Below are 24,367 nucleotides of genomic sequence, written 5' to 3'. Positions count from 1 at the left end.
TCTCACCACTTTCTCCCGGGAACGCAGAACCCCCATCTTCCCGAAGCGGACATGGAAAGGGGAGCACTGCAGGCTCCCATTGGGCTGCCGGATGACAATGATATCGATGCATCCCGACAGAGTAGCAGGGTTCAACCCCTTGTAGAGCTCCTTCACAGTGACAAACACCTGGCCGGCCAGCTGCCCAACGTAGTTCATGGTCTGGGCCTAAGGAGACAGCACAGATAGGACACACACAGTCAACCAGGGAAGCCACCAGAGCCGATCAAAGTGAACAACTCCCCATCCAACTCACACATTCCACTTTCACACTGCTCAGATTATTTTGTTTCTGGAATGTTCTCCACACACCCACCACCACCAGCAACATCCTCCACCCAGGCAGGGCCCAGCCCAGAGAGCCCAAGCCCCATGAAGACAAACTGCAGGTGTCACCAGGGTGTCTTCTCTGATCCCTGTGAGCCCTGTCTGCAGAGTCCTCATGGCTGCTGCCACCTGTGCCTGCTTGCCAAGGTGCACAGGTCTCACACGCTAAGTGTTCCTCAGGAAAGAGGCTCTATTCTAGACAGCTGGCACCCCGAATGTGCCAGCAGAGTGGGTGCCCAATAGCAGCAGCTGAGAGAAACTACTTCCACCTGAGGAGGGAAGCAACTGACTTCTCATTTCTAACAGTTCCCAGCCAGGTCCTTGCCTGCGGACTCTTTTCCCACCACTGGAGGGACACGCGCACTGTGCTGCCATCTGCCTGCCCACAGCCTCTCACCTGCCACTCTGCAAAGGTTCAGGGCATCTACTCACAAAAAAGATGCAGCCCTGGGGCACAGAGGTGCGGAAGGGTAGGGAGAGCAACTTCAAATGCTTGACAGCATAGCAGGATAACTAGAGTTCACACTAATTCAATGGAATTTTCCAAAATATTCAATCTTGAAAATTGAGTATCCCAAAATAGCTAGTAGAAAGGATTCTGACTCTTCCCAATGCAATGAAATGATATGTCTGAGATGACATATTTGCTGGTTACCTTAACCATTACACATCATTCATGCACTAATGTCACACTCTACCCCATAAATATTACAATTACTGTGTGTTAATTTAAAAATAAAAATACATTTTAAGACACAGTCCCTTGTTCCCTGAAGGGACTTGAAGACTTGGGATGGACAGAAAAGCACTACATAAGTAACTAAAAAAAGTCAGCATTGCTGTGTTTAAATGCAGGCTAGGGAAGGTGTGACCTAGGAAAGAGACCCAGAGCGGGTCCTGGGAAGCCCCAATTTATAGCCAGTCGGTTGGAAGAGCAGGAGGTCAGAAGAGCAGGAGGCTGCAGCTTGCAGGTGGCACTCAACATGGGTATAGTCTCATCGGTACAGTCTTGTAGGTGCAGTCTCGTGGGCCAAGCCCATCACCTGTGGGATGTGACACTAGCTCCAGGTGACACAGAACCTGCTGGTATCTGCCAAGAACTGGAGAAATGCTTGGTGTGGAAGAGACCACACTATTGGAGTCAAGAGTACTGGGTGAGAGCAAATAGTTTTCTTTTTATTCTTTATAAGCTATACTATTCTCACTGATCAAGCCGTGGCCTTCCAGTTTTTGGAAAAAAAAACCTTATATAAGCCTCACCTCTACCCTATGAACTAGGCATAAGTGTAGGCAGAAACATGCTCAGAGGTGGCAAGTCAGATGCCCTGCATGCATGAGTTCTGCCTTAGAACTGGCCAGGGACCTGGAAGTAACGAAGGAAGCCTGCAAGAAAAGAGCACAGGAAACCCTCTCTGGCTCCTTTGTGATTTTAGGGGAGGCTCCAGAATGATCCACTTCCTGCCACCACTGAGGAATCCAGCAGACCCCATATCCAGCACATTTGAGGGGCTCAGACCTGCCTTCCTCTCAAACAAGTAAATGCCAGAGCTGTTAATCTGTCCTGATACAAACATATGCCTTTTCTAAGTTTGCTAGTGGTGCAGGTTCACCTAACTTCATGCGAAGGCTAGGGGTCCTGAAAAGATGTGCAATATAAAACTCATTCTCTGTAACCCTGGCACTTCTTACAGCAAATCTCTCCATAAAAGAAATTATCACCCCAGAAGTTACACTGAGGTTTTGGTATGCTGCACTGTGCCGAGTGTGAGCAGCATGTGTGCAGTGTCAAAGGCATATGCACAGCTTCTGCCTTGCACATCTCATTCTCATGTGTCTCTCACAAGAATCTGCAGATACAGGCCTTTCAGAAGGGAGCTGGAGATAAGCCCCAGTGCAGCAAAGTCCGTATCCAAGACTACAGGGCTTGGAGTTCAGTGCGAGACTGGAAATGGGGTCTCTGGATTCTGAAGCGGGCCTTGGATGAGTTTTTTCAAGCCCCTCTCCCATCCCCCAGAGCTTCCTAATCTCTTCAACCTTGAATATATATGCAGACTATGCTTATCACTGAATGAAGGACTGCTGGTATTTTTCATGCATATGAAAGAAAAAGCTCCTAATGGGATGGTATTCGCACATCTCTGCAGCCCAGCTTCCCTCTGCATGAGGGCCTGGATGACCTGCAAGGTCCAATTTCAGCTCTAATCAGGCCAAGATAAAAGCTGCACTCCTTCACGCTTAGCAACCTAATAGGCATCTTTAATAATTTAAACTAATTGTTGCTCTGCTCTCCTGTCCTCCAGAACAAAGCATCCCTCCCCCTCAAGGTGATCTCCCAGAATCTGAAAAGTTTCAAACCAGAAGGATCCTGAGCACATTGCTGCTCCAAGGGCCTTATGTTAAGGAAATAAGCCATCCCCTGTGGCAGAAGGAGCCAAGACTGATTTTCTGCTTGCTCACCCACTGTGGGTGCCACTAGTTGAGGCTGGAGTACTTTCCTACTGCAAGCAGCCAGAAGACGCTGCCATCACAACTGCTGTTGGTCTTCGGAGGAAACCAGTAGCTCCGATACCTGCCACTCTCCCCTGTATGGATAACTTCTCTGCGAATCTGAAAATGCCTCCATGCGGAAGCAGAAATCTACTCAACAGTTAAACAAGCATTAAGGTTAATATAATAAATTTTATCTTATGTGTATTTCACGACAATTATTTTTAAGAGGGAGAACATCGTATTAACCAGAACTCATTCCAGGAAGATGAATACCATTTGATTAAAAAACTTCTTTGACATCAACTTGGGGTGGAGGGGTAATGCCTCCCCAGGAGGCACAAGATAGGTGGGGCCAGGGTAAACCCAGTCACACAGGCACCTGCTTGGCTGAGGGTACACAGGTGCTGGGGGCACCCAGGGCTCTCTTTTCTCCGTCCCTCTCCCAGGTTTTCTTCTGAATAAATAATAGGCAAATATTTAAAGATTACAAGAATAAACCAGCTGGGCGGAAATTCCCAAATTTCACTTCCTCCTGTTGCATTTAAAGTAAAAGGCTTAAGGAAGAAATTAATTCAATTTGCCTGAAGATAAGAAGCCAGACAAAAACCGGCCCAGATGGGCTGACTCCTGACATGCCATGATCTCAGATGATCTCATCAGTCGCTATTTGCGTTTCCTGGTGTTGGAAGACACCTGACCAGGCAGTAAGGTAGTATTTGTTTTGAAGAAGAAAGTACTTAAATAACCTCAAGGTAACAGAAGGTAAGAAAAAGCTTAGGAACCAAACAAAATCCTTACATTTCCTGTTCAACAGTGTAAGACACCTGCTACTCATCCCCCCTTACCACACGGCCTTAAAACCTACTGGTTTCAATCTCACAATGTGGCGCAAAGCTTGCAGGTTCCACAGTCCCTAGTTTAAAAGCTTTTGACAGAGAATCCAGTCAATTATCAGCAAAACTCCTAGGGCCAGACTGGGTTCTCAAAGCTGGACCAACGGCTTTCTGAGAAACTGTGAGGTTACGAAAACATGCAAGCTCTTGTTCTTGCTGAACATGCGTCTGTCTTCCAGTCTGGACCACTGGATATTCTTTCCTGGGTAAATTCTGCCTAGATAAATGGGGAGCTCAGTGGAGGGAGCTCCTGGGGGCATGAAGGGATCTCCTCCTTCAAGGCCCCCGCCCAGTATGGCAGGCAGCACCCTATAATTAATCTGCACAACTCCTGGCAACTACAGACACCCAAGGGCACCGACACCCCAACCCCACATGGTCCCAGAAGGGCAGCACTGCTGACACTGTCAAAATGGCACAGTGACCCGAGTCTTGAGGCTCCTCACCTAGCTGTTACATTAGAAGATTCTGCTTTAGTCCAAATTTGGAAGAATCCACCTCCAGGTTTCACAAATTGCCAAGAAACACTGCTTTCTTGGAACTTGAGTCAAAATTCAAAAGCTCTGCCACAGCTCTCATTGCCCCACAAGTTCTGCTAACCCCATCCACTTCTAGAAGATCAAGATCAGCTTAAGATGGCCTCATACCAGCCCTCTGGAAAAACAAGCAAAATATATAAAAAGTTCACAAGAAGAAATACATCTGGTCGATAATATATGAGAAGAAAATACCATTCACAGAGATATGTAAATCAAATGTGGCCTTTAGAGGGTCTAAAATCAAAGCACTTCCTAAGAACTGCTGGATTGGTGAGGTGGGAATTACAGACACCTACCCCTCATGGGGTCATCAATGGGGTCAACTCTGTTGCAACAGCTACCCTTTCATATACACATGCTAACAAACCCCAGCAATTCCACTGCTACTAACTCATTTACAGACATAGTAAGATCCTAGGTCAAAGACAGTAATTGCTGTCTCCTTATAATAGGGAAAATTAGGAATAACTTAAATATCTACACAACTCTGTATTAATAAATTACCAACCACACCATTGTTATGTTTAAATGTGGTGTCCCCCAAAAGCTCATGTGTAAGACAATGCAAAAGGTGCAGAGAAGGAAGGATTGGGTTATGAGAGCCTTACCCAATCAGTAAATTGATCACCTAATGGGATTAACTGAGTGGTAACTGAAGGCAGGTGGGGTATGGCTGGAGGAGGTGGGGCATTGGGGGCATGGCTTTGGGCTATATATTTTGCATCTGGTGAGTGGAGTCTCTCTCTCTCTCTCTCTGCTTCCTGATCGTCTGTGAGCTGCTTCCCTCTGCTTCCCACACTCTTCCACTATGTTCTGCCTCACCTCAAGCCCTGAGGAATGGAGCTAGCCTTGGACTAAGACCTCTGAAACCATGAGCCCTCAAATAAACTTTTCCTCCTCTACAATTGTTCTGGTCAGATCTTTTAGTCACAACAGCAAAAACGCTGACTGAAACAGAAACTGGTACCAGGAGTGGGGTCGTTGCTATGACTAACCTGACCATGTGGTTCAGAGGCTTCTGGAGCAGGTTGGAATTGGAATTTTTAAATGTTTAGCTAAAGCTGGAAATGCTTTAGACTGCTGTAAGCGGAGCTTAATGATTAATTCTGGTGGGAGTTCATCAAACCAAAATTCCAATGGGACTATGAACGGTGAAGGCTCAAGAGGAAAAGGAGGACACTGCTGGTTATGGAGTAGAGGCCATTCCTGTCATGTTCTGGCTGAGAAGTTGTCTGCATTTTGCCCATATCCTGGTACTTTCTGTGAAGCTGATTCTTAATCTGACAGAAGAAAGGTCTAGATAGCATAGCATTCAGGCCTTGGCGTGGATATTGCTGGCGGCTTTTAGCCAAATTTATTGTGATAATCAGAAGCAGACAGCAGAGTAGATTTGAAAAACTTGGACTAGAAAGGTGGGAGTAAAACTTGGGCTAAGATAGTTGAGTTGTTAAAAACATTACCACTGCTAAAGAAATGCTAAAGACTTCCTGGGAGACAATAAGAAAGTTGGCTGGAGGGCATCTCAGGAGCTGGCAAGACCTATTTCAGACTCAAAGAAGTAAAAGTAATTCTCTGGAGAAGAGACCAATGGGGCACCCTTCTTGCACCAGGAGCCCTAGGAAGTTTGTTCAAAGTGCTCAGCCACCCAGACACTCGGAGGCTGGTGCAAACAGGACCCCTGAAGGTTTGGCTACTGCTCAATATGATGGTGCTGATTCTGCAAGAATGCAGGATGCTGGAATTAGGGGATCACGGAGGCTTCCACTAAGATTTCAAAGGAAGGCCTGGGAGGCCAGGCAAAGTGCCACAGGGTTGGAGTCCCTGCAGACAGCCCCTGAGAAGGTGATGTGTGGAGATTTGAGGAGGAAGCTGAAGCTGCAGTGAAGACCCCCAAGATTAAAAAATACCAGTAACATGGGACATCATCCTAGGAAAGCTGCAGGAATTGAGCAGAGATAAGCCAACCGAAAAGCCATTTGGGCTGCAACCAACGTGGCCACAGGGGCAGAAGCCCTTTGGAGAGGACATCTTGCTATGTGCTCCAGATGACACACACAGAACTACAGGACTTGTTTGCCCAGCTGGATTTTGGTCTTCCTTTGGTCCCCTCCTGTTTTTCTATGGCCCTATTTTTGTGAATGAAATGTTTACTGGATACTTGTAAATTGCTTTTAATTTTATAGGAGCTTACAATGCAAGACTGCCTTGAGCCTCAGAGAAGACTCTGGACCTGAACTTTGAGCAATCTTGGAACTGCTGAGACTATGGGGACTCTTAGGAATGGGCTAAATGTATTTTTGCATTGTCAGATGAGTGTGAGTTTTGGAGGGCCAGGAGCAGAATGTTCTGATTTAGATGTGGTATCCCCCAAAAGCTCACATGTGAGACAATGCAAGAAGTTGTATAGAAAAAAATGACTGGGTTATGAGAGCCTTCACCTGATGAGATTGAGTGGTAACTGAAGGCAGATGGGGTGTGGCTGGAGGAGGTGAGTGGAGTCTCTTCTCTCTGCCATACTCTTCCGCCATGTTCTGCCTCACCTTGAGCCCTGAGGAATAGAGCTGGCCTTCTATGGACTAAGACCACTAAAACTGTGAGCCCTCAACTTTTCCTTCTCTACAATTGTTCTGGTCAGATCTTTCAGTCACAGCAGCAAAAAAGCCAAGTAAAACAACCATAGAATGGAATATTATGAGGACATTAAAAATGGGAAGAGAGAGGCATTGCTCCATAAATACTAAAAATGAAAAGCTATACACTGAATAGCAAAAGGTGCCAAACTATTCATAACATGAACCCATATTAAAATGAGTTAAATGATTAAAGCAAAGGACATTTACACATATTCTGACACACACCAAAAAACAATGGGATGAGTTAAATCCCAAACAAGATTCACAGGGCTCACCCCTGCGGCCAGTGCTGGTTTCTACTTCGGGTTTCTCACATATACACCTTGTACTTTAGCATCAAGCTTTAATGACCTCAGAGAAGAGGGGAGAGGGAGGTGAAGAACTCTGGCCCACTCAGTCTCAGAGTCTCCCTGTCACCAAAACCATGGAACAAAAAAAGGGTGCATGGAGGAGCCTGCTCTGACCCAAGGTCAGATGGGTGACCACTTGGCTCCTTCAGTGTGGAGATTTTGCAACACTTGCATGTCATAATTCCAGGAGACTCCTGTCCTCGGGCTCCTGCCAAGCAACACAAAGGGCTTGGACAGGGGATGGAGACATGTGAGGTACAGAGTGACCGCTGCACTTGGCCATTGATCACCAAACGGCCCAGGTTCAGACTCGGGTCCTTTGCTTTAATCATTCAACTCCTTATCAGGCACAGGACTTTGTTTTTCCTGGGCGGACGCAATGACAGTCTCTCCTCTCAAATCACGAGAGCCCTCTGTCCACATCTGTGCCTTGGTCAAAAGCAAGCTCTGCTTCTGTGGCCTCTACTCCACCTACCCAGCAGTAGCAAGGGTGAGTACCTCCTGGGTGTTCAAAAACCCTGCTGGCCCTGCCTGGAGGAGAGGCTGCAGTGCCCAGGAAGGCGCACAGGCCGCAGCACGAATCCCAGCTCCTCCTCCCACGGACCCCACCTCCCACTGACCCCATGGCCATGGGCAGCTTCCTAACCTGGTGGCATTGGTTTCACATCTATAAAATGGGTGATATCAACTGTAGCCACCACACTGGATTGCTGAGAAGTAGCTCATGTAAAATATTTTTCAAAGTACACCACATAAAAACCAGGTGACAACCTTGGTCATAAATGGCTCCAGATGAAAACTGGATCTGAGAGTATTGCAAATACTTAAGTTTAGCATATTCAAATTGTACCTTCCCAAAAAGACAGAGGCAAGGAATATTACTAATTAAAATTAAGGTGTCCTTAGGGCACATTTACATTTCACTACTGAACAGGCGTTCACCTCAGGCATCCTAATTTTAGAGATGAGACCATAAAGTCTGCAGTTTAAAAGAGAGCTGGCTCTCCACTCTGCAAGAACAACATACCAACATTTTACCAAAACACTTTCCGACTAGGACCCACAATAAGGAAAACACCCACATGGAAACCCCACCACTCCTCAGAGGGCCAAGAGACCAGGGGTGATAAGAACTGCCAGGCAGGCTCCCCAACCCTCCCTCTGGTGGCCAACACCCCACAAGCTCAACCTGGTCAGACCATAGCTCTGGGCCCTGTGCAAACCACACACGTGCATACACAAGTCACAACTACATGTTGTACAAAATAACACCCAACTTAGGATCAGTATATGGCACTCCCAATACATGCTGTTCAATTTTATTTCATTTTCTTAAAAAAATGTTGTCCACCTGCTAAACTGATTCTTCTCGCAGCCAATGGTACCTAACCCCAAGCTCACTACAGGCAGAAGCTCCTCACAATCCTCTAATTCTCCAGCCTGTCCAGCCCCAGCCCAGCCCTGCTGAGCTTCTGCTCAGTTGTCTGTTGAATAAAAGGTGCAGAGAACAGCGAGGGAGAAGAATCAGCGTGAGGAAGGGAAGGCCCAGAAAGAGAGGCAGCATCCACACCCCTGGCCCATCAGCCCCAGGACCAAGAGTCTCCAGTCTAGCTCCAAGGTGGGGTGGAATTCTCTCCAGATGGTGCCAGAGCTTAGAATGCAAACTTCAGAAACAGCCACCCAACAAGCACTGGGGCCTTCCAGAAATTAAGAACCTGTAAAACACTGAAAGGCTCGTTCAGGCTTTGGTGGACCTTCCCCATCCACAAAATCAAAATCAAAAACCATTCTGATTTTGAATGGGCTTGTTTTATAAGAAAATGAACTAGGGTTCCACAAAGTGTAAAAAGTATGGCTTCACCCTCTACAGGAAACCCCGTGGGCAGCTACCGGGTCCTCCTCACCACCACCTGTCCGAAGCTTCAAGTTCCCACCTGTGCTGTCTCGGAGAAGTCCAAGAGCACGCAGGTCAGACCACGAGCCTCAGTGTCCAGCTGCATCACCACCTTCTGGGAGTTTCCCAAAATGTTCCCCACACCACCCTCTCAGTGCACACCTGGGGTCTTCCGGGAACAGGGTGCCTGTCCCCTTAGCCACCCAAATCAGTCTCACTTTGGTACCTTCTAGGCTGGGAACCCAGAAGGAAGAAGACAGAGGAAAAGCAAACTCACAGTCCAAGAGGGAGGCAGGGAGGGTGGTCCCGTGGGGACTAGGGGCCAGCAGGAGGCAGCCCCACCCTCCAAAGAGCCCTCCTCACTGGCACCTCAAGTTCCTCCCTTAAGATAACAACAGCTCCAGTGATTCACATACCCCATATGATGTCCCCCATGGTTCCTGTACATCTCAAATTAATTTTTACAGCACCCTTCATTTCACAGATGACAAAGCTGAGGCTTGGAGAAGTGAAGTGGCTGCTCCACATCCTCCAGCAGTCAGTGAAGCCTACCAAGCCCCAGATCTCAGCACCGGCCTCTCAGGCCAGGGCAGCCCAAGCTGCTTCTCCTTGCTGTCCATCTCTGGGACATCCCTTTCCCTGGCCCAGGACACTGAGGACAGCTGGCCTGGCACCAAGCAGAGTCCACAGACTCCCTTCTGGCCAGGCCGAAGGGCCATCCCCACCCCACCCAGGGCAGACTCCCCCACAACAGGAATCCTTCCCAAACCCCCAGGACCTCTTCCATGTAGCAGGTCCAGCAGGTCTGCCCCTTGCAGCTGGCTCCCTTCCAACATGATGAGCCTGTTGATGGCTGTCCCCTGGGAGCACAGGACACACACAGCCAAGCCAGAACCAAGCTCAGGCCTCTCAGCACCAACAAAACACACAGCCACACACCAAACGCATGACAGTAAAACTAACATCAGCCCAACATGAAGAATTATCAAACTTTTGGACCTTTCAACATTTGGGTGGAAACAAAAAGGTGTTCAGGTGAAGATGCAGTTGTTCCTCGATTACTAGGCCTCCCTCAACCGCTTACTTTCATTCATAAAACCCAACTGGAAACTGAAGCCCAGAGTACGTTTCACGATCCTTACCATCAACCACCCCCAATTTAAAGTGGGTGTTCTGCTCACCTTTCCCAAAAGGCTCCTAGCCTGTGGCAACCGGCGGGTTCCAAAATCTCCCAACCAATACTGCCAGTTGTGTTAGCTCAAGTTTTCTGCCTGGTGGTCAACACCCGGGCTGACCTCGGCTTTCTCCGGCAACAACTGACCACACAGATTATCGGCCTAGATGCTCACTCCATGCCACTAAGTTACTCTCTAAACACTGCTTTTCACCCTATGTTTTCCTGGCCTTCTCCAAAACTGTTTTCGGGGCAACTGATGGAATGAATCGGCCTCGTGCCCAACAGGCGGCAGGAAAGGGGCAGGGAGGCCTGGCAGAAGAGGTCTGTAATCTGAGAACCGACCTGGGCTCGGCCGGCCCCGAAGCCCGGCCGCTGTGTGACCTTGGGCACGTAGGTCAACCTCCCTGAGCCTCAGTTTCCTCAGTCACAAAGCAGGAATCCTGACTCCCTCCAGAGAGTTCCATCGGGTCTCAGCCGGGCCGGGGCGCACGGCTCCGCAGCCGGAACGCACCCGCACTCCCCGCCGGCCTCGGCGCTGCAGTCCGGGGGCTCCGCGCGCGGGGGCGGCCTCCGGGTGCGCTCGGGAGGGAAGGCCCTAGGGATGCTCGCGCGGCCCGCCCGGCCTCCCGGGCCTTTTCTCCGCCCTCCTCCCCGAACCACGTCCAGGACCAGCGCCGCCGAGAGAGGGCTGCGTCCTCGGTCCCCAGACCCCCGCCAAGCGCGGCCCGCCCCGCCCCTGCAGCTGCGGCCCGGCACGCGGCCGAGACTCACCCTCCGGCGCGCGCCGCCGCCTTTGTATGCAAACACCAGCCCGCGGCGCGCTGTCAGCGCCGCGCGGCCGGGGGCGGGGCGAGGGCGGGGCACGCGGCCGGGGGCGGGGCTAGAGGGGCGGCGCGAGGGCGCCTCGGGAGGCCGACGGCCAGGCTGCTTTCAGGGCCCTCAGGCCCGCGTCCGGAGGAAGGCAGCACCCGACAGCCATCCTTGGCTGCCTGCTTTAGCCCTATGCCCCGTTTCTGATCCTTCTGACCAGAGCCAAAGCTCGACGGTCTAGACTGACGTAACAACTAGGCCTTGGAGTGGGATGGCTGTGCAGAATCTGCAAGGGAGGGCAGCCTGGGAATAGCCAGGGAAACCTACCCGGGCCTATCTCTGCCCTCCCCGCCTCCTCCTCAGGTTCCTGGGCACATCCTTGAGCCTTGTGACCCTCTCAGCCTGCCTTTCTTCAACCTTAAAGTGGCAGCTGCGTTGACCACCTTTCCTGCACTCGTAGCTGTGCCACAGTGGTCCTCTGCTAACCCAACAGTCAGCAGCCACCCGCCCCCTGCTCACACGCTCCCCAGGGGGCTGGACAGGGTCTGAATACAAGCAGGAAGTCAGACCATCAGCAGCCGCACATTTGGGCTGAGACCCCGGGGATGAGAAAGTCCAAGCACACCAAGATGGGGAGAGGGGCTGCCTGGGAGCTGCAGCAGGAGTCCAGAGGTGCTGGGGCAGCCTCTCAAGGGCGGTGGGGCCAGGTGACTAGGGTCTTGTAGGGCAGCCTGGAAGTTGTATATGGAAGAAAGACTACAGGAGTGGACACCAGCAGACAGGCTGCAGGAAACCAGGGGCCCGGATGCGGAGGGCTCTGCCCCTGAGAAATGGGTTGGGGTGATTCTGGAGGTGAAATGCGTAGACTTGAATGGAAGAGGCAGACCAAGCTGGCCTGAAGGAAAAGTTTGGAGGCAGCTGCATGGAGAATTTTGTCCAGGCAAGGAGGTATCCGTGCCCCTGATCACTGGGCGCTGGGCCACTCCCAGTGAGCCACAGGACTTTCTCTGCTGCCCTCAGACACTGAGGCTGCAGGGCCACAGAAAAAAGCACTCTGTGCCCTCACTGATCCCCGGCCTTCCAGGAAGTGGGTCCCGTTTCAGGTCACTTAAATGAAACATTGTTTGGAAAAAAAAAAAAAAATCTTGAGTTCCTTTCTATTTGATGAGTGGGGGGGGGGTCTAAAAACTTAAATTCCAGCCCCAAACCCTCATAATATAAACGATGAGCCTGGAGGTAAGAGCTGGGCTGCAGTCCCCACAGGTCAGCTCTGATGAGCAGGATAGGGCTGGATTCAGGAGTTAGATCCCGCCCTACCCAGACTCACAGGAGGACATTTTTGACAAACAGGCAATGAGAAGAAAACTCGCTAGAACCTAGATCACACTCAGGCTGTGAAATGAATAGGATTCTCCAAAGCTCCCGGCCCTTCCAATTCCTCACTGTCTGGAGTCCCCCTGGGAGGGCCCTCAGCTGTGTTGTGAGCAACCTGGCTGGTGACAGGGCTGTGACTCAGCCCTAGAGCTGAGGTGATCCCCTGGGCCAATCCCAGGACCTGATGTGGTCAGTCCAGGAAGAGGAGAAAGACCCACAGGCTGAGTAAACTGTCTTCAGGTGCCTGAGGAGGAAGGAGCTGCCTAGTAGTCTCTGGGCAAAGCAACACTGGTGTCCTGGGTTCTAGAGACTCATTTTCACAGTCTGGGAAATGGGGTGCAGCACTGGTCCACTTGGAGGATAAAAAGGTCATCACGTAAAACACTTGGCACAGTTGCTGGCGGCTTCTCAATCCTAAAATCCAGTACATTGAGGAGTGGCCACTCTCAGAAGGATCTGGTCACTGCCTAGCCCAGCAGTGACAACAGTGAGGGCCCAACCCAGCAGGCCACTGCCCCCCCCCTTAAGAGGGGTGCCTTGAGAGCATCAAGCATCCAAGCATCATCTCCCAAGGACAAAAGGGGTGTCCTGCTGAGAACACTTGCTGCAGGCTAAGCCAGGGAAACTATTGTTCCTAACCATCCCAGGAGCTGTTCTCTTCAGAGGACAAAGATATGAGCCTCTTTCTTCTAACTAGAAAGCCACACCCGCCCTCTTTCAGCTGGTGACAACAGCTGTAGTATTCTGGGAACTCTGAACTTTTCTAAATCAACCATTGCACAGTTAAAGGGCTCTACCACCTGACCCGGAATCCCTGGGCAGTGGGCACGAGGGTGAGCATCCCTCTTCCAAGGGCCACCATAGTTGGGCGAACAACTGCCTGTCTCCCCCCAACTCCAGCATTGGCAATTAGCTCTGTAAAGCCCCTGCAGAGGGATCTCAAAGAAAGGACACTGAATTCTGCTCCAAGAAATGTACCCGTGATGGGCCAGTCCATAGTTGAGGGCCCCCAAAGAGGGGACGTCATCACAGGCACTCCCTTGCTGGGGCCCTTAAGAACAAAGTGGGAACCAGGAGTGACCTGGTGCCATTTCACTGGGGCAGAGTTGGGGGTGGGTGCGAACAGAGCAGCTCTAAGAGGAAATCCGGAAATCCACCCAAGACAGGATATGACCCCATACGTGGCTGGCTGAAGAGGGTGGTTCCTGAGGGAGGAGGAGGAGAAGAGGGTGATCCAGGGAGAGGGAATGTCAGGAACACAGGCACTGAGGTCTGGACAGTCACTCTGGGGTGGTCCAAAGGCCCACCCCAGAAGCAGGGTGGGGCTCATAGATTAGAGCCAGCCATCTGGGAAGGCAAGAGAAGTCTCAGGGAGATAAAGGGAAAGGACGGACATCTGGCCATAGGTGGGGATCCTGGCAGGCAGGCCCCTGCAGTCCATCCTGAGACAGTAGGAACAAAAGGCCAATGCACCTGGGCCTCGGCCTGTGACATTAGAAGGTCCCACCTTGACTTCAAATGCCAGAAGCTCCTCCTTACCCACCCTGAGCGACACCAGGAGCATCCTTAGAATTGGGCACTCACTCCTCAGGGCAACATTCCTAAGCCCCCACAGGCGCCCAGTAAATCTCTGTCCTGTCTCCTTCCCAGGTGGAGGCCCCCATAAGGATTCTGCCTATTTATTCTTACTCATGTAACTCAATTTCACAAGGGACAATTCTCAATAGAAATTTCATTAGAGCAATTGTCATCCAAAGTTCCCACTGTTCAGCAATAATCCCGACAGCTGCATGGATTAAACAGCACATGTGCCCCCCTTGGCCACAAAATGGGCAGTCAGGACTCATAGGACCCACACACACTGCCGCAGAACGTCCAGAGGCTCAGAACAGAGACATGAGGGCTATCCCTGGCACCTCTGGTAACCCCTGCCCAGTGGGACACATGTCACACCATCCACACAGGAGAAGCCACTGCCAGGCTCACTCTCGCCTGTACTTGGTTCAGCACCGTGGGTCCTGTGCTGACCCTGAGGCTGCGTGAGAAAGCGGACCAGGCCCGCGGCCTGTCCTCAGTGGATGCACCGCCTGGGCAGTGCTCACACAGACCCAAGAGGTTCACACGGATGTGGGGCCTGACCTGCCCAGTCCCCAAGAAGGAGGATTCAGGGGAAATTGGTGGCCTGAAAGGCACAAATTTAGGTGAATCTAGGCCAGGTATCAAACAGCAGAATTAACAAAGGGTCAGCCACGTCATGGGCCAAACAGTCTTGGGTGGGCAAGGGCTGAAAGAAGGCCTGTGATGGTCCCTGGTGGGCAGGGGTGGGGACGGAGGGAGAGCATGGCAAGCCCCGGGGCTCTCTCTCCCTGTGAGCAAGAAAGAGGGGCTACGTGACCTTTCTTCTCTGGTCACATGGGCAAGATTCCTAACGAGCAGGACGGGAACACAGAGCGGGGGCGTGAGAGGAGAAAGGCACAAGGGGGGGCCGTGGAGAAGACCCTCAATAAGACCCGGACAAGACCATCCCATTGCTTAGAACAGTGGCTGCTAGTGCCAGCCCCAGGAGGTGCAGAATCACCCCTCTGCCCCCTGCATTCATCCTAAGTCGCTGCGACCTTGTTCAATAGGTGTGAGGGTCAGCCGGGGGCAGCTGGCCTCCAGTCTCACATTCCCCAGGGCCGAGGAGAAAGCAGCTCCACAGATGAGAGGTCAGAGGCAGAGAAGCTTAAGAGAAAACTGGGGCCGGAGAGGTGACCGGCAGCTATGAGCAGTGACGAGGGTGACGAGGGTGATGACCAGCACTTAGACACCCTTCCCCTAAGCCAGATGCCTTTCTAAGGTCGTCGCCTGGACATTAGTCCCTCACGAATAGCCCTCGGAGGTGTGTACTGCCATGAGTCCCATGTTATTGATAAAGACACTAAGGCAGAGAGGTGACCAAAGCCACCCGGCCAGTAGCAGAACCCAGGCCAGGAAGCCCACCCCGTGCCACACTTCTCCTGCTCTCAAAGGCTTCATAGGAGACATGGTGTCACCCCAGGCTTCTCCTCGTCCTCCTCGAGCCCCATCCCACGCGGCGGGTTGAGCTCAGCACTGCTTCTTTTCATGGCAGGACTGTGTGGGACTCTTGCCTGTGGTTTGGGTCAGCCCCGAGAGACCAGCCGGGTGTCCGTAGCCAAGACGTGCTCTCCACGGACCCCGTCCAGCCCAAGGAGGCCACAGGAAAGTGCTTTGGCTTATTTTCCTGAAGCTCGTGGGGACTCTGCCGTCTCCTGCCAGTGCCTGGCCTTGTTCTCGCCTGGCCTCCAGTGGCCTCCGATGACCATCAGGCAGCCTGGTGGGATGCGCAAGTCTGGGGCTCACAGGCCGCAGGTCAAGACCAGCGCAGCCCACGTGGGGCAGGTGCTGCCTAAGCCTCAGCCTCCTCAGCAGGGTTTGGGACCAAGTGACAAACAAGATAACGTCCCTGTCACTTCCCAGCTCGGCTCTCTCCACTCATGTTTACAGGCTTATCACCGACAATGGAGCTGTTGTATTTTTAGAACCGGTTTCCGCCGTTCATTCTGTTCTAGTTGCCAAATCACACTGTTGGTACCAGAGGTCACCTCACCTCAGCAGATGACAGAGGTACGACACAGCTGGGCTTGCTGTGCCCACCAACGAGGTTCCTACTGTGTCCCACTGAGCGGTGTGGTCTTCACTCCCGGCAGCTCACACTTCTTCTCATTCTCCGTAATGTCCTTGAGGGATGAAAGTGACCACGCTTGTCTTACAGTCTACCATGGTTCTCTCAGACAGTTGGTGGCACGGCTGGGGCAGGACTCTGGGGCCCTTGTTGGTCCGCCTGCCGGGAGACTGTCGCAGGGGCTCCCCTTGGGTAGCTGTGAAGGTCTTCCTGCTGTTGACCAGGCCTGTCTCCTCCCTGGCTCGAGGAAGATTTGTTCTCAAACTGAGAATTAGAAAATGGGGTGCAGCGCCTCTGAGGGCTCGCTAAAGAAGTCTGAAACCCGCTTAAGGACAGGCTTGGCTGGCTGTCTGGGCCACGTGGCCTGTCAGCCGCTGGTCAGAGAAGAGGGCAGCGGGCTCTTGACTCCCTTTCTCTGGTGGACAGTCAAGGATCTAGCTGGCTTTTCACTGGCGTTTGTGATTACTGACATCTCTGGGAAGATGACTTCAATTTTTTTGTGCCCCAAATTTAATCCTGTATCCAGGGGTAAGAGCAGGACGTTCTTACAGGCCACAAAACAAAGCAGCACCCAGTGGGAGTCCCCTGGGGGGCAGAAACTGTTCTCAGGCAGAACCACGTGACCCTCCCTGCCCTCACCAGCACTGTCTGCACTGAGCCCGAGTGGTCTAGAGTGGTCTAGCGTCCGTGGGCTCCCCCGGGCCTCTCCTGATTCTGTGAGCCCTGCATATCTCTCCCCATTCTGGGTATGTTTCAGGCAATTTTCTTATTCTTTCTTGGCCTAATCTGACAACTTCCGAGTCTTAATGGGGCAAGGTCCTGGTTAAATTTAGGTGTCAGCTTCACTGGGTCAAGAGACACCCAGATAGTTGGGAAAGCATTACTTCTGGGTGTGTCTAGGAGGATGTTTCTGGAAGAGGCTGGCATTGGGAATCAGTGGACTGAGCAAGGAAGAGCCACAGTCGTCAAAGTGGGCGGGCACCATCCCATCAGCTGGGGCCGGGAGAGCACAGAAGAGCAGAGGAAAGGTGGACACCGTCTCTCCTGGAAACGGGACACCCTTCCCTTGGCCTTGGACATCAGAACTGCAGGTTCTCCAGCCTTCACCTCAACGCGCCCTGCCGCTGGCTTCCCTGGGTCTCCACCTTTCAGGTGGGGTGTTGGGGAACTCCTCAGTCTCCATAACCCCCAGTCGGTTTCCATGGTAAATCTCTCCCCATCTCTGTCAGTGTCCTGTTGGTCCTATTTCTCTGGAGGACCCGGACTAGCCCAGGGAGCCCGCATTCCATGACATCAGCAGCGTGGCTGCAGGAATAATTGCTGTTTTAACCACCTTCTCCACCAAGTCTTTCCTTCCCAGCATCTCTGTTCATATCGAGTGACTTTTCTGCAAATTGTGGGTGATGGTCTCCTGTTTCTCTTCACAGCTGGTGTTTCTGTTTGGACAGCACCTTGTCAAGTGTGCCCTGTGGATGACTGCATTTCGTCATACTCCTTGAAATGTCACTGTTCCGAGATGCAACCAAGTTCCGGAGATCCCTCGGTCCTTCTGAGGCTGACGTCAGTCCTGGTTCCAGAGGGGTCCAGAGCTACCTGCTTGTGGGGGCTGACTGGCCACTTACCTCTCCTGAAGCAGCCCCCTTCCTGCCCCTCCCTGCTCTGCATTGCGGGTGGGACGGGGCGTGTCTTCCCACTCCACCTGGGGGTACCTAGTTTCAGTTACCCTAGGCCACCTAAAAGTTTACCTCAAAGTTTCGCAACTTAAAACAATGAAGTTATTATCCCACGGTTTCTTGGGTCAGGAACCCAGGAACAGCCCTCCTGGGTGGCTGTCACACCCGGTCTCTTGAGGTTGCCATCAAGGTGGTGCCAGAGCTGAGTCAGCCGGAGGACTTGCTTCCAAGACGGCTGATCCTAGGGGCCAGCTCCATGCCACGTGGACCTCTCCACGGGGCTACTTCTGGCTTCCCAAGACAGGGCACAGTGGAAGCCACAGGGCCCTTCACCACCGTCCCTGCCGCCATGCTCCCTCATTTGGAAGCAAGTTAGCAAGTCCAGCACACTAGGGAAGGTGGATCAGTCTCCTCCTTTTAAAAGGAAGAGGATCAAAGGATTCTTGGGTTCTTGGAACACAAACTCTTCCCCCACTGGTGTGGTTCCTGCCTACAGGAAACTGCACCTAGCCAGGGACGTGGCTGTGCATCACAGAGGAGGTGCATGCCCTCACCTCTACGCAAATATCACCTCGCTCCCCCTTCTGATCCGCTCTGTGGTGGCTTCCTCCTGTTCCTGTGGAGGCCAGCACTCGGCCAAGGACTCACACCCCTTGCAGCTTCCTGAACTCTGCCTGCAGGTCCAGCTGCCTTGGCCTTGAACTCCAACCTGTCTCTGGAACTCAGCAAGCCCTCAGGGCACTGTGTGGCTGCCTCTCCTTGCTGAGCAGGTGCCCTGGTAAGTCTCCCCTGGTTTGCTTCTCCTCTCCCAGGAATCACTGGCCTGCACCACCTGTTGTCCCACGTCCACCAACTGTTGTTTCAGATATTTGTCCAGTTGCCTGTCAAAGGCAAGAGGGCAAATGTCCCTGCTCTCCCAACAGGGCCAGAGTGGCAATCCCCAGCAGCTGCATGACTCCACGCTAAGCGAGGCCATGGCTATTCAGTACACTGCAGGACCCAAGTGACTTTTAGGAACCACGCTGTCACCTGGGAAATTATGACTTTGGTACATGCTTCAGATTTGCATGTCTGCATTTGGCTTGGTGGAATTCGGGCTCTTCCCAGCCTTCCCACGACCTTATCCTGAGCAGCACCTCCTTTGCCAGACCCAAGGATGTTGTTCCAACCATTTGGCAGGATGTAAGTATCCAGCCACAGCAGAGCAGGGGCCTGCTGGATCACAGAGTTAGCCAAGGGAAGGGTAAACCTGGGAGAAGAGATGAAGTGCAGGGATGGGGCCACATGGGGGACTTGGGACAGTGACTACAGGTGCTATTTCTAAATTTCTAATATTTCAGTCATTGGCAAATCCAAACCAGAATGTGCCCCAGAAGAAAACATATTTGGAATTGCTTTGAGCTTCTACTGAGAAATGCATCTGCTGTGGACTCAATGTCTGTTCCCCCCAAATCCATGTTGAAGCCTGAAGTCCCAGCGTGATGGCATCAGGAGGCAGGGCCTGGTGCCATTAGGGTTAGATGAGGTCACGAGGAGGGAGCCCCCGTGGTGGGGTGAGTGCTCTTATAAGGGCAGAGCTCTCTGCCAGGAAGACGCCGCGAGGAGGCAGGTCTACATCCAGGAAGGCCCCGCCAGCAGGCTCCCACACTGGCAGCCTCAGCTTACACTTGCAGCCCCCAGATCTGCGAGAGACCAATTTCTCTCATGAAGCCACCAGTCTGCGGTATTTGTTCTAACAACCTGAACTGAGTCAGCTTCCTAGACCTGAAGAGACCTGAAGAGACCCTTGTGGCCCAAAGGACATCCGGCAGCTGCAAATCCAATCAACCTGTGCTGAAGGCAGGCTGCTGCTCAGTTCCTCCTGTGGACTCGCCAAGACGCTGCAAAACCCAAACACAAAGCTCAGGCATCAATCAGGGAGCAATCCAGCCACTGGCCCCAGTGAGGGAAGCTGGCTTCCGAAGAAAATCAGGTTTTGCAAAGACGACATTGTGCCACCTGTTCGCAGGTGCTAGGACATCTGAGCCAGCCCCAGGGTACTTGTTCAGCTACCAGACGGTTCAGCAGAGGGACCTTTGCACAGTTAAGATCTACAATGCCGCATGATGTAGTCGTTTGTCAGCTCTACAGCAGTAAGGAGTGCAAAAGGGACTGGATATGCCCCCAAATGATAATATCCTTCACCATGAAGAACTGAGTACTGCTGGCTCACACCCATCCTTAGGGACATCTGCTTGGTGTCTGGAGCTCTCCACAGCTGACTGAAACCAGGGTCAGGGGAGGGTGATTGCACTGTAAGGACATGCCTTCAACGCCCCCCGCCCACACACACACACACCACTGCTTCTTCCCCATTCTGCAGGGTCACACATGTACAAACTGGGTAGAATATCAAGGGTGGCATAATAGAAAGAACAAAGGATTTGAAATCAGGACAAATGGCTTTATGACCCTGCCCTGTCACTTCACCAGCTGTGTGACTTTGTTCAAGATATTTAACCACTCTGAACTTCAGTTTGATCTTTAAATGGCAATTTCCAGCTGGACGCAGTGGTGCACACCTGTAATCCCAGCCTCTCAGAAGGCTGGGACAGGAGGATTGCAAGTTCAAAGCCAGCCTCAGCAACTTAGCAAGATCCTGCCTCAAAATAAAAAGGGCTGGGGATGTGGCTCTGTGGTTAAGTGCCCCTGGGTTTAATCCCTGGTACCAAAACAACAAACAAATAAGAGGAAACTTCCTAGATGCCCTCCATTTGCACTTTTCATAAAGTGGAACTGGTAGAGCTTATCCTTCCCACAAGGAAGGCCAACAAGCTGTGCTTCCTCCTCTCGTAAGAAAAGAAGCGCAGGGAGAGTCATGCTGCTGGACCATTGCAGTGTGTGCACAGGAGGTTGTGTGAACCAACCTCTGTGTGTGTGCGTGTTCACAATCATACATACTGCTACAGTAAAGCCAGATGATCTGAGTAGCTTCACAGAATCTGCAAGGAGAAGGGGGCGGGAACCCCAGGGAGCGTGCTCGGGGAACACTGAGGGCTGCAGACTGAAGGGAGGTGGGGTGCGTGTTTAGGGAAGGGCAGTGAAACTGTTAAGGATGAGCACTGTCACCAGCCACTGTCCTGATCCCTGACCCTCTGCTTTCCTTTAAAACACATGTTGAAATATTGGTTCAGAGGCTCACAAGTTGGAATTGCCGTCTGTACACACACGCAGACGCGCACACACACACAACTCGCTCACATAAATGGACACTTAGAATTCTGGTTATTGTCTTTAGGACAATACATTTCAAAATCCAATGCATAAGGCGAACAATGACTGGCTCTTCTATGTATTTTCAGCTAAAGGTTTATATTCACTCTCAGATTATAAGACATTTCACTACAGAGTGGAATTTAGCACAAATCACATCCATCTCAAGACCCTGTATTAGTCTACTTTCTGTTGCAATAACAAAATACCCAAGAAAGATTTGATGAGAACATTGTAAAGAAAGGAGCTTAATTTACTCACAGTTTTGGAGGCTGAAAGTTCAAGATGGAGCAATTGGTCATTCAGTCTCTGACCTGGGCCCCTTTTCTGTGGCACCACATGGTGGAGAAGCAGAAAGGGAAACAGCCACATGCAGACACGGGTAGCCTTGCTGCAGGACAACCCACTCCTGCAAGAACTACTCTGTCCAAGACACCAGCATTGACCTCTTCCAAGGACATGTCCCCAGTGACCTGATTACCTCCCACTAGGTCCCACCTGCCACACAGATATACTGGGAGCCAAGATTCTAGTATATGATCTTTTGGGGTACAGATACCTACCATTTCCACACTGCAGCAGACCCCAACCAGAAGGACTGTTATTTCGACATTGCCATTATCGGTGGCCACCTGGCCTGACATCAACCTATAAAGAGAGCTTATGCTTATTAATTGAACCCTGCTATGGATTGGCATTTCAGAATCCTTCACAGACATTATCTAATCCTTTTTGATTTCTCAGTGATCTCATTAATTAACACTCTTATTATTTCTATTTACTAATGAAGAAATACATGTCAGAGTGGTGAGGCAGAATGTCCAATGTCACACAGGCAGCCAGGAATAAATTCCAGGATTTAGTCCGTCTGATAGTCCCTTACTTCAAGGATATGTTAGTCTATATTAGAGGGTTCTTAACTAGGAGTCCAGGGGCTCAGTAGATAGAAAACAGAAGTCTATGAACTTGAATGTGGGGAAATGATGTTTTAATTTCACTAACTTCTAGCTGGAATTTAGTAGTATTTCTTTCGATTATGAACATAGGCAATAAGCAGCAATAGTATTACCTGAATATGTGACCAGCATCACCACCACCAGCAAAAATCACAGATACTTTTATGCCACATCAAAGCTGTTACAAATATCGCAAAATATCACATGCAGGTAGTTAAATTATACTCCATGTATGTATATCAAAATACATTCTGTTGTCATGTATGACTAAAAAGAACAAATAAAAAAATTTTAAGGCTGGGGATGTGGCTCAAGTGGTAGCGTGCTTGCCTGGCATGCGCAGGGCGCTGGGTTCGATCCTCAGCACCACATAAAAATAAAATAAAGATGTTGTGTCCACCGAAAACTAAAAAATAAATATTAAAAAATTCTCTCTCTCTCTCTCTTTAAAAAAAAATATGGTAGTTATGAAATCCGCTGCTAAGGGACAGAACTGAGGAAGTCAGACCTCTGGGAACCAGCGAGTCTGCCTTCTAGAGCGTCTATCAGGACCACAGAGAGCTCCCGCTCCCTGCTCTCCCACGTCGTCAGGTAACTGCAACAAGAGCCACAGCGGGCAGACACAAGGGACAGAACAGTAACGTGCAGAGAGACGAGGAACAGTGAAAGGGCAAGGCCACAGCGAGGGTCGTGCACACATTTCTGTGACACACCAAACTCCACCCTAAAACACAGGGTGTTTCCATGGGGATCTGAAAGCTGTGGTTCACTGAGGATGACCACTGCAGCCATGAACCTGAAACCAACCCAACTCCTGCCTGACGTCATTCAGCCCCACACTAAAGGCCCACCAGAAGGCAGCACAGGGCCACTTCCAGAGACAAAAACTACCTGTGTCCTACAGTTCTGCTCACCACGTCCAGCTTTCAAGAAAACGTCACAGGGCAAATGAAAGGTTGAGAATAGCACACTTCCAGGAGGCAGCAGTGATAAGAACCGGATTAAGATATGACTTGGTGGGAGCTATCTGACATGGATATTTTTAAAACTAGGATTAATAGACTGAGTCCCCTAGTGCATTAGGTTTACATTGCTCCAGACCAGATCACATATATAATATGCAAGGTCATAAAAACACCTTCAACAGAGACAAGGAAAGTGTAAGAGTCAGATTAACATGTTAGAAATGAAGAGCACGCCAGCAAAGAGAAACAAGATTTTCCATGGACTCATCGGTAGTCCCAGCATAATGAGGAAAGAATTAGTGAAGCTGCAGGCAACAGAAACTACTCAAACCAAAACAGAATGATTCGAAAATAAAGAAAGAATAGGTCATCTAAGAGCTGTGGGCCAATATTAAATGGTATATATATATATATATATATATATATATATATATATATATATATATATAAATAAATCTGAGAAGGAGGAGAGAGATAAGGAAGGACAGAAGAAATATTAAAATAAATAATGGCCTAAAATTTTCCAGTATTAATGACAGACACCAAACCACATATCCAAGAAGCTGAGAATTCAAAAACAACCAAGCTGGATAAATATCAACACAGAAAGAGAGAGGGAGAATGCAATATCATATTCCAGCTACTCAAAATAGAAGAAGCTGGGCACAGGAGTCCACGCCTGTAATCCCAGTGACTCGGGAGGCTGAGGCAGGAGGATCACAAGTTCAGAGCCAGCCTCAGTAACTTAGCAAGGCCCTGAGCAACTTAGCAAGACCCTATCTCAAAATAAAATATAAAAGGGGGCTGGGGATGTGGCTCAGTGGTAAAGCACCCCTGGGCTCAATCCCTGGTACCAAAAAAAAAAAGAGGAAAGAGAAAATCTTGAAGGCTGCCAGACAAAGCAAATTACGATGAGAAACAAGATACAAATCATCATCAGAAATTTTGTAAGAATGCTAGCAAATATTATAGACTTGCAGGTCACATCTGTGCAAATACGTATCTTTATGCCATTATGGCACAGAAACAGCCATAGATGATGTATAAACAAATGGACTTGACTTCATTCCAATAAAACTTTATTGATAAAACAGGTGGCAGACCAGATTTTGGCCCCTCTGCCATAGTTTTTCGATCATCTGTCTAAAGCAAAAGTAACAGCACTGCTTTGTCTGGCAAGGGATCATGTGAAAGAAAAAAGCAGGAATGATGGGAGGAAAGACTTGGGAACATATTGCTGTAAGGTACTCATCCTAAACATAAAGTGCTATAGCCATGCCTTTAGGTAAATTGTAAATACAGTTGTAAGT

The 24,367-nt window shown here is 50.5% G+C and overlaps 1 protein-coding gene across 8 annotated transcripts in view; it reads right to left on the bottom strand.

The window, feature by feature from the left end:
- The window catches only part of Lpin1 (lipin 1), a 59,075-nt gene extending 47,901 nt beyond the window's left edge, over nucleotides 1–11,174 (bottom strand). For 2 of the 8 annotated variants that reach the window (XR_011704308.1, XM_027937787.2), the window contains exon 1: nucleotides 7–207. Coding sequence is in view for 7 of the 8 variants with exons in the window: in XM_027937787.2 (XP_027793588.2) it covers nucleotides 7–198 (192 nt within the window). In the remaining variant the exon portion in view is untranslated. Of the gene's footprint in view, nucleotides 1–6; nucleotides 208–2,823; nucleotides 2,973–9,205; nucleotides 9,420–10,346; nucleotides 11,069–11,113 lie in introns of those variants that run through there. The other 6 variants (XM_071601350.1, XM_027937786.2, XM_071601348.1 and 3 more) reach the window with 6 other exon arrangements.
- Between the last annotated feature and the right edge of the window lie 13,193 nt (nucleotides 11,175–24,367).

This window comes from Marmota flaviventris, chromosome 14, assembly GCF_047511675.1.
Source record: "Marmota flaviventris isolate mMarFla1 chromosome 14, mMarFla1.hap1, whole genome shotgun sequence".
Classification (NCBI taxonomy): Eukaryota; Metazoa; Chordata; class Mammalia; order Rodentia; family Sciuridae; genus Marmota; species Marmota flaviventris.
The sequence above is the reverse complement of the archived record's forward strand: the minus strand, read 5'-3'. Positions and strand labels throughout refer to the sequence as shown.